Source organism: Elaeis guineensis, chromosome 2 (genome assembly GCF_000442705.2).
Source record: "Elaeis guineensis isolate ETL-2024a chromosome 2, EG11, whole genome shotgun sequence".
NCBI lineage: Eukaryota > Viridiplantae > Streptophyta > Magnoliopsida > Arecales > Arecaceae > Elaeis > Elaeis guineensis.
In genome coordinates this window covers 119,073,007-119,083,154 of record NC_025994.2, presented here as the reverse complement: position 1 = coordinate 119,083,154, position 10,148 = coordinate 119,073,007, and the positions used below count along the sequence as shown (strand labels likewise).

Genomic DNA, 10,148 nt, shown 5'->3' with positions numbered 1-10,148 from the left:
TTACAAACCCAAACTTTCGTTAAATAACCATTAGACAGCAAACAATCTTAACATTTTCTTTTAGAACAAGTGATGGGTAGGAAAGGCCTCCCATAATTTTATCAGCAAGCTTAATAAATGTTTTTTAAAGCATCGGCCATCGTGAGTACGGCTTCTACGGAACAAAGATATCGTCAGTACTCGAGACAGCGCGATATAACAGACAATATAACCGAAAGGGCGGGCCGCAGCGAAGCTCTCGCCATTTACCAACACCGGAGCTCCTACTCCCTTCGCATATGGTCACCGCCCGCGGCGATTCCTTCCCTCGCGCAGCACCAAAGCCTGCGGTGCGCCTCGGCCGTGCGATCTCTCTCGAGATAGGATCACCGCGGGCCATAGAATTACCGCCACGAGGAACGCAATTTTCTTGTAAACCATCCGGGGGACGTTATTTTAATTCCATGGCCTCGCCTCCCTCCTGTTTTTTCCTCTTCTTCCCACCCCTTCGCTGCTGTTTCCCATTATACGGAGGACTCGTCTCTCTACTGTTTACTAATTTGGTTTTCATGTTCTTATCTCTTGCTGTGGCTCTTTTCCCTCTCTCATCACCTTCCATCTGCTCCGACTTCAGTAATACCCGAAGCAAGGTGAGTTATCGCATTCCTGTTATTTTGTTTTCTGTTATTATCTTTTGGTTTTTAATGGGTTGATGTTCTAATAATAATCTTTAGATTTGAATGTTTCTAGACATTTTTAAATATTTTTTAAGAAGTGGAGTAGCAAGTGAAAAATTTCCTCTGGCCATTTTCCTATTTCTTAGATGTCCATGTAGTTTTTAGCGTACGATGGAAACTTTTGAAATCTTGCTTGGTGATGGCGATGCGATTCTCCTGTTTAAAGGAGGTCGAGTGCTACGAGTTTATTTGATGGAACAAATAGTTGTTTTTGTGGTGTTCTTTTAATCATTCCAATAGACCAGATTTTTTATGTTTTTATAAATGAAATAGTAATTTTCGGTTCTTTTAAAAGTAGGCTTCAGATTCTCATGAGAGATTGTGATGCGATTTGGCGCATACTCGGAACAAATCGGATATATAACATAGAAGGCACTAATAATGATGATTGATTCTATATTTTTCTCTTATTTTTATAATTATAAACTGTACTGTTTGAATGACAAGAATTTGTTGCGTCTTTTTTTTTTTTATTAATTTTTTGTTAAAAGAAATCTTTGAGTATGTAGATCTCACTATATGGCTCTCTTATATCAGAATTCTTACAGCAGTGTTCTTAAATTTGGGAAAACAAAGATTGGCTCACCAATAGCAAAATTGAAGGGGTTAGATCGGTAGCAGCGTGTGAGTAGTATCACACGCAATGGATGCGCTCACTCGTAAGCATGAATCCGTTTTTGTGTTTTATTTCCCCCTAGAAAAATGTGATTAGATCGAAATCTTACTCTTCATGAAAAACTTTTGGATTTAACTAGGTGCTCGAATGGCTTTCTGTGGGGGTTCCATATGCTCCTACTATGGTGGAGATACCTGTGGTCTTGGCAGAATCCTTTACTCCAACACTTGCATGAACCACTTCCTGGTCATCTCCATCACTGTGCTTCTCTTCTTCACATTCTTCTTAAATTTCATCCGCAAGGTGTCGTCAAGAGTAGTTCGCATGCAGACACTCTTCCGGCTCTCTTCACCAATACAAATATCTTCTATGGTCTTCAATGGCTTCTTGGGATTGGCTTATATAGGCCTTGGGTTATGGATGTTGGAGGAGAAATTTAGGAAGGGGGAGGGCCCTTTACCTCTGCATTGGTGGCTAGTGGTGTTGTCTCAAGGTTTAACTTGGGCTCTTGCTGGCTTAGTGGTGAGCATCAGAGCCAAACAGCTAGGAGAGGCCTTTGTGAGGGCCTGGTCAGGAGTTGCAAGCGTGTTTGCTGGATTTCTTTGTATCTCCTCTATCTTATGGATCCTTGTAGAGAAGAAAACATCAATAAAGATTGCTCTTGATGTCTTGTCGCTACCTGGTGCCGTTCTTTTGCTGCTTTCTGCCTTCAAGGGATCCAAAGATGCCGATGACTGCGAAATCATCAATGACTCTCTTTTTGCACCTCTGAATATTAAGTCCCATGCCAATTCAAATGATTCAGATGATTCTGTGACTCCTTATGCAAATGCTGGCTTCTTCAATAGAATGTCATTCTGGTGGCTGAACCCTTTGATGAAGAAAGGCTATGAGAAACCCCTGGAGGAGAAAGATATACCTCAGTTAGGTGAGCTAGATCAAACTGAGAGCCGCTATTCCTTGTTTGTTGAGCAACTGAACAGACAAAAACAGACTAAGCAAACAACATCACCACCCTTCTTATGGATAATAGTTTCTTGCCACAAAAAGGAAATTTTAGTTTCTGGGTTCTTTGCATTGCTTAGGGTCCTTACCTTGTCAGCTGGCCCAATGCTTCTAAATGCCTTCATCAAAGTGTCTGTAGGCATGGGAACTTTTAAATATGAAGGTTATGTGTTGGCCTTGGGAATGTTTGTGGCGAAATTCTTAGAATCTTTGTCACAGAGGCAGTGGTACTTCCGCACCAAAATGTTGGGACTACAGGTGAGGTCATTGCTATCTGCAGCTATTTATCAGAAGCAACTGAGGCTGTCAAGCTCTGCCAAACTGATCCATTCTTCAGGGGAGATAATGAACTATGTTACAGTTGATGCATATAGGATAGGCGAGTTCCCAGTCTGGTTTCATCAAACATGGACAACAAGCCTCCAACTTGGTATTGCTTTAGTAATTCTCTACCATGCCGTGGGTCTTGCAACGATTTCTTCCATGGTTGTGATAATACTTACTGTGCTCTGTAATGTTCCTGTGGCCAAACTACAGCACAAGTTCCAGACAAGGCTCATGGAAGCTCAGGACAACAGGCTAAAGGCTATGTCAGAGGCTCTGGTGAATATGAAAGTGCTAAAGCTCTATGCATGGGAAACACATTTTAGGAAGGTCATTGAGGGGTTGAGAACAGAGGAATGCAAGTGGCTATCAGCATTTCAGCTACAGAGGGCATATAATAGCTTCCTCTTCTGGTCGTCTCCTGTAGTGGTCTCAGCTGCTACTTTCTTGACTTGCTATCTTCTTGAGGTTCCACTTTATCCTAGCAATGTCTTCACGTTTGTGGCCACATTACGTCTTGTTCAAGATCCAGTAAGATCTATTCCTGATGTTATTGGAGCTGTGATTCAAGCAAAGGTTGCATTCGGGAGGATAGTTAAGCTTCTTGATGCAGAAGAGCTGCAGAATTGGCATTTTAAAAGGAAGCGCAGTGTGGACCTCAAGCACCCAATAGTAATCAGGTCATCAAACTTTTCTTGGGAAGGCAACCCATCAAAACCTACGCTCCGGAACATAAGCTTAGAACTTAAACCTGGGGAAAAGGTGGCTATATGTGGGGAGGTTGGCTCTGGAAAATCAACTCTTTTGGCAGCAATTCTTGGAGAGGTTCCAAATACGGAGGGCTTGGTAAGTTTTGATCAATGATATATCCTTCCATTTTGTGGCAGTTAAGAGTATTGATCATTATCCCATGAAAACCTTTAGTTTTCACATTAAATGGTTTCTGTCATGCTCTTTAAAAGAATACTAGACTCTTAGTATGTGTTTGCACAACTACAAAATTGTCTGTCTGCAAGACATACTTATGTCCCGTTTCCTTAATGCTCAATGCATTTACATGTCTTTTCCATACGGCGCCAATGCAAATAAAGCTTCGGAAGTATACTTGTGTGTCGTATGTGTATTTATCTTTTAGAGATGCATGTTAAAGGTTTTATTATGCACTTATCCACAAGATGTTGATGTTTTTGACAAACTTCCTTTGATGCTTTTCAGTTCACGAACTATACTGAATTGATGTGTTTAGGAATAACATGTCCTTTCTTCTTGAAATGGCAGATTCAAGTCTGTGGAAAAATTGCATATGTTTCTCAGAGTGCATGGATTCAGACAGGAACTGTACAAGAGAATATCCTCTTTGGGTCTCCCATGGATAAGCAACGATACCAGGAAACACTAGAGAAATGTTCTTTGGTCAAGGACCTTGAGATGTTACCCTTTGGAGATCTTACTGAAATAGGAGAAAGAGGGGTCAATCTCAGTGGTGGCCAGAAACAGCGCATTCAGCTGGCCCGTGCACTCTACCAAGATGCAGATGTATACCTCTTGGATGATCCTTTCAGTGCTGTTGATGCCCATACTGCTACTAGCCTCTTTAATGTAATGATTTTATGGTATGCTCACTTTGTGCTTAATTTGCCTTTGGATTACTGTATAAGATTTTTCTGATTGCATACAGGAATATGTCATGGGAGCTTTGTCAGCAAAGACAGTTCTGTTGGTGACTCATCAAGTTGATTTCCTTCCAGCCTTTGATTCCATATTGGTTAGTCGTCAGTTAATCTCCAGGAAATAATTTGACTGCTTCTTCCTTATGTAAAAGTGCTCTTTCCTTCACCAGGGATCTCTGACTTTGTAATTTACATATAACATATGAATTATCTGGGACACTCAGTTTTCCTTCTTAACTTTACAATGAATGCTTTGGATTACCATCTTTTCATGTGGATTCGTTTTCTTTCTAGATTCTCCTGGAAAAGTGAACACCATCACCACTCTTATTTAAATTGATTATTTTTGTCCATCAAGCTTTTCCTAAAATTCTGGTTCTGTAGTATTCTGTTCAAACCAGCTTTGCAATTTAATATAGTGTGCTGTCTTTAGTTAATAATCCAAGAATGCTATCTGAAATAAATGACACATGTGCTTGACAGTTAATGTCCAATGGGGAGGTTCTGCGAGCTGCTCCCTATCATGAACTCTTGGTTTCAAGCAAAGAATTTCAGGATCTTGTTAATGCACATAAAGACACTGTTGGTCCAGAAAGGCTTGAGAAGGTTGTTTCTCCTAAAGAGAGTGGGATGTCTACAAGTGAGATTGATAACACTTCAAGCAATAAGCAGAAAAAAATGGAAAAATTATCAGGAGAAGTTCAGTTGATTAAAAAAGAGGAGAGAGAGAAAGGTGATACTGGTCTAAAGCCGTACTTACAGTATTTGAATCAAAACAAAGGCTTCTTGTATTCTGCATTGGCAGTTCTTTCTCATGTGATATTTATAGCTGGGCAGATTTCTCAAAACTCATGGATGGCTGCCAATGTTCAAAATCCTCAAGTGAGCACAATGCGACTTATTACAGTGTACTTGGCAATTGGGTGCAGCACAGCTATCTTCTTGTTATCTAGATCCGTGTTTGTAGTTGTCTTGGGTCTCCAGTCATCAAAATCCCTGTTTTCTCTTCTTCTTAACTCATTATTCCGTGCACCAATGTCATTCTTTGATTCTACTCCTCTGGGAAGGATTCTGAGTCGGGTAAAAATCTCCAAAGAAACCCTCGTTAGTTGTTATAATATATTTATTGAGAATACTTCGTTAAAATTTATTATGCATCTACCTTCTGGAGAGTTCTATAACTTAACATGTTTGGATCTTAAATTTTTCTTTCTCGTGCAGGTTTCTTCTGATTTGAGTATAGTTGATCTTGATGTGCCATTCAGCTTAATCTTTAGTATCAGTGCTATGATGAACGTATACAGCAATCTTGTGGTGTTAGCTGTTGTTACATGGCAAGTATTATTTGTCTCCATACCAATGGTTTATCTAACCATTCGCTTGCAGGTAACATGTATGACTGAAGTATTAGGTGTTGAGTTGTTCTAGAAATTCTATTTTGTTTGTTGAAAAAATAACCATGGTGGTACTGTATATTTGGGTTCATAGGCATACTACTTAGCTTCTGCAAAGGAGCTAATGCGGATCAATGGCACCACAAAATCTCTTGTGGCAAATCATTTAGCCGAATCCATTGCAGGAGCAGTTACAATCAGGGCCTTTGAAGAGGAAGATCGGTTCTTTGCCAAAATTCTGGAACTTATTGACAGGAATGCCAGTCCATTCTTCCATAATTTTGCAGCAAGCGAGTGGCTGATCCAACGACTAGAGACTATGAGTGCTGCTGTTCTTTCAACATCAGCACTTGTCATGGCTTTAATTCCTCCAGGGACTTTTAGTTCTGGTGAGTTTTGCTTGCAAACGCTTTACAATATATTTTGCATCAAATAAATGCTTTATGCCACTGCATCTTCCATTTATTATGTCCTTTAGGATCATGCACATGTTTTTTCATATCACTCATTTTTTCTTAGAATGAACAACTCTTTCAAGATCTCTTTATTACTCACAGAAAATCAAAGAGGCCAACAAGTCCCATCCTCACCAAGCAGCCATTACAATTTAGCAGTGCTCTCAGAAGACAAATCTTCCCTAAGGGCACCACCTTTGAAAAAAGAAAAACTACCTTCCGTGTGGTTGAATGAAACATCATCTTTGTAATATAGTGACAAAAAGCATCATCTCTAAAATGATAAACTGACAAAAGTTAGCTTCTTTCATTGTTTAACGAAAGTATACCCTTCTTGTAGAATTCCTAGTATTATTACAACAGAAATAAGACAATTATTTGACCGTAAATAAGGTTCTTTTCTGAAGAAAGCAAAAATACTCAACTTCCTAAAATTATAATCTTGCATGCACCACCAGCTGATGAGGTGCATAAATGAGTTATACTGACTAATATCTAGGCATTCATGATAAACACATGCTTTTCTTCATGTATGCCTTATGAGCCTACATCAGGATCGGTATTTTAAAAATTATTTGTTTTTGAGACTACTATATATAATTATCTGGTTACTCACTTCTGGACAGGATTTGTTGGGATGGCACTATCTTATGGCTTCTCATTAAATATGTCTCTGGTTTTCTCAATTCAAAATCAATGCACACTTGCAAATTACATCATCTCCGTAGAAAGGCTAAATCAGTATATGCACATTTCAAATGAAGCCCCAGAAGTTGTTGAAGGCAACCGGCCTCCACGCAATTGGCCTGCTGTTGGTAGAGTGGAGCTCCAAGATTTAAAGGTAAATCACTCTTTTTTATGTTTGTTTCAAAAATAACATTATAAACACCACATTTAGATTTTTGTGCTGACAAATCCACAATCAAAGCAGATCAGATATCGGCCAGATACTCCTCTTGTACTTCAGGGAATCAGTTGCATATTTGAAGGTGGGCACAAGATTGGGATAGTTGGCCGAACTGGAAGTGGGAAGACCACTTTAATAGGTGCACTGTTTCGTCTTGTTGAGCCAGCTGGAGGAAAGATCATCATAGATGGCCTTGACATTGCCACAATTGGCCTCCATGATCTGAGGTCTCGTTTTGGGATAATACCTCAAGATCCAACCCTTTTCAATGGATCTGTTCGATACAACTTGGATCCTCTAGGACAATATACAGATCAGCAAATATGGGAGGTAATAGATCTTTCCGCATGTTGTTTAATTTCTTTAAGCTTTTAGGAACTGTGAACTGCTTTAGTGAATGATGTTTACCACTGCCTGAGTGGAAACTTGCCAGTTTTGAGTAAAAAGGACTTTCAGATCGCGACTCATCTGGTGAGTGATCCAAGTTGATGAGTGGACTTGTAAAGACATTATTTTGAAAGACAATTGTAAGGAGAGTCTCTTTATAGTTTACACCATTAAACCTTGTGGTGTCTAAAAGGAGATGGTGCAGTATGATAACATCCAAATCAGTAGATATTTCAAGATTATTTGCAAGATAAATTCTACAGAGGCTGCTTTAAAAGGACCACCATATGGATGTTGAGTAGCAAGCCAACACTACTAATATCTACTGGGGTTCTTTATTTTAATCCATCTGCATTATATAATTATTGTGTATTGTTTTCTTCGCCTTTACACGTATATATTCACTAAATAGCTCCATGTTTATGTGTGTTTAGACAATGGAAACTTTTCAAGTAATTCAGAGTTCAGACTAGTTTATGGTTGTTGAAACCTCTGGGGGATATTAATATTTCTATACTTTCTTTAGTTGCCATTGTAATTATTGCTGGCTGGATGCATTTTCTTGCATGTTTTGAAGGTCCTTGACAAATGTCAGCTACGAGAAGCTGTTCAAGAGAAAGAACAGGGGCTGGATTCATTAGGTAAGAACCTCCATTGTATGTTTTTATATATAATATTACCAGCTACCAACATTATCTTCATTGTCATCAAATTATACTAATAGTGATGTTATGCAGTTGTTGAGGATGGATCGAATTGGAGCATGGGGCAGCGACAGTTGTTTTGTTTGGGACGTGCACTCTTAAGGAGAAGTCGTGTACTAGTGCTAGATGAAGCCACGGCATCGATTGACAACGCCACAGATGCAATTCTTCAAAAGACCATAAGAATAGAATTTGCAGGTAGTACAGTCATTACTGTTGCTCATAGAATCCCGACTGTGATGGACTGCACAATGGTGCTTGCTATTAGTGATGGTGAGTTCCCTATGTCTCTGGAAAGCAATTTCAGTCGTTACATCAAAAATTACTTCTTCTGCCCTGAAACTTTTATAGTCCATGCATATACCACAAAAGAAAAATAGCAGCATAATTAATAAGCCTAATTGCCAGCTATGAGCAGAGGACATTTCTCGCCAGTATAGATTCTAGGCTAAAATGCTTTTACCAAGCATTACTCTTGGCCTTGGGAAGAAGTTGGGATGACAGACCTTTTCGTCATTATAACTCATCACTAAAAAGAAGGGCTAAAATAAATAGTCCTTTACTTTTAGATTTTGAGTTGATCAGAGGAGTAACAACGCCATAATCATTTTTTTTGAGGTAAAAGAGGCCCTAGTAAGTTATTTAGTTATACTTGCAAATGGATGACATGCATGTACTGTCACAGTGTCACCTGATTTTGAGTCTCTGCTTAGTTTTCAAGAATTTTCACATATTATCAAGCCTACTTGGTGTCCTATTTGTCATCAATATCAGAACTTCTTTACCATGCTATATGGCATTTTCATAGGCTAAACTCTGCCGATAATTGTCTCTTGCCATTAGTAACCTTCTTTAATGCATGGAACAGACGTTTATATGGCGTTTTCTGAGTTGTCCAATCCTGTTTGCGGTCTTCTAAAGACCTCTTTTTTCTTTTGTCCTGGTGGGAATGAATTAGCTATCTCCAACACAAAATCAAGCAACTTTTGCAATGAAAATTCTAAGACAGTTCGTGTCTCCTCTTGTTTTTTTTTTAATCAAACCATGGCCTTAATAGGTGCATTGCATGATTTGTTAGGTCAAGCATCTCATCTTATGGGAAGTTGTTCCTTTTCTGTCAGGGAAATTAGTGGAGTACGATTGCCCACAGAAACTGATGAAGAGGGAGGGATCCCTCTTTGCAGAGCTTGTCAAGGAGTACGGGTCTCATACTTCAAATGCAGAAATCCAGTCCACAAATTCACAGTGAAGTTAAAAATTTCCAGCTCCCAGTTTTGGTTATATTCCAAACCGTAATACAATGAGGAAAATGGAGGTGCCTCAGTTCTCATTCTATAAATATGATAAAGCTGCATCTTTTCTACTTATTTTAAATCAAATTGCAATCTCCATCCATAACTGATGATTAACTGACTGACAGCACCTCAGACATTAAGTGGGTAAGGAAAACTGATATGGCATTCTCTTTTTTGCTCATGTATTTTAAGGCTTGTTCAGGATACTGTAGTAACCTATGCTGTGTATTTCATAGTACTCTGATATTTTCCGGAAAATTGCTGGTTAAAATGTATATGGATACAGGACTTGATTTTAAAGCTTTTGCCTCGTTTTATTCTTTTCCACTTGCATATATTGATTTGGTTCTCTCATATTGCCAGTAACTCTATTTATGAATTGAATGTGGTAAAACTCAGCTCTCCAATACCTAGACTTCCCATTAAAACAAGAACATGAGCCTTTTCCCTTTCCAATCTAGGCTGTGCATCTTATTCTTTGATCCAAGTGTTGATACTTGGGATCAGCTCCACCTTCAGATCCAGTTCATGAGACAAGCATGCCAAATACCATGTTCCTAACCACAGGAGCAAAGGCTTTATTGCAGTAACTTCCAGACAAAGCATCTGCTCTTGTAAGTTTCAACAGTCCAGTCATCCAACTATATGATTTCAAGTAGGACTAAGTACTAACAG

The 10,148-nt window shown here is 39.0% G+C and overlaps 1 protein-coding gene across 1 annotated transcript; it reads left to right on the top strand.

Annotated features, from left to right (window-relative positions):
• The first annotated feature begins 221 nt into the window (after nucleotides 1-221).
• Nucleotides 222-9,800, top strand: LOC105039765 (ABC transporter C family member 10). The gene is made up of 13 exons (XM_073253031.1): nucleotides 222-629; nucleotides 1,254-1,375; nucleotides 1,472-3,507; nucleotides 3,940-4,260; nucleotides 4,340-4,426; nucleotides 4,815-5,411; nucleotides 5,553-5,717; nucleotides 5,820-6,114; nucleotides 6,807-7,021; nucleotides 7,112-7,417; nucleotides 8,052-8,115; nucleotides 8,212-8,451; nucleotides 9,300-9,800. The coding sequence occupies exons 2-13, from the start codon at nucleotides 1,360-1,362 to the stop codon at nucleotides 9,425-9,427; spliced, it is 4,470 nt and encodes a 1,489-aa protein (XP_073109132.1). The 5' UTR covers nucleotides 222-629; nucleotides 1,254-1,359; the 3' UTR covers nucleotides 9,428-9,800.
• Nucleotides 9,801-10,148: the final 348 nt, after the last annotated feature.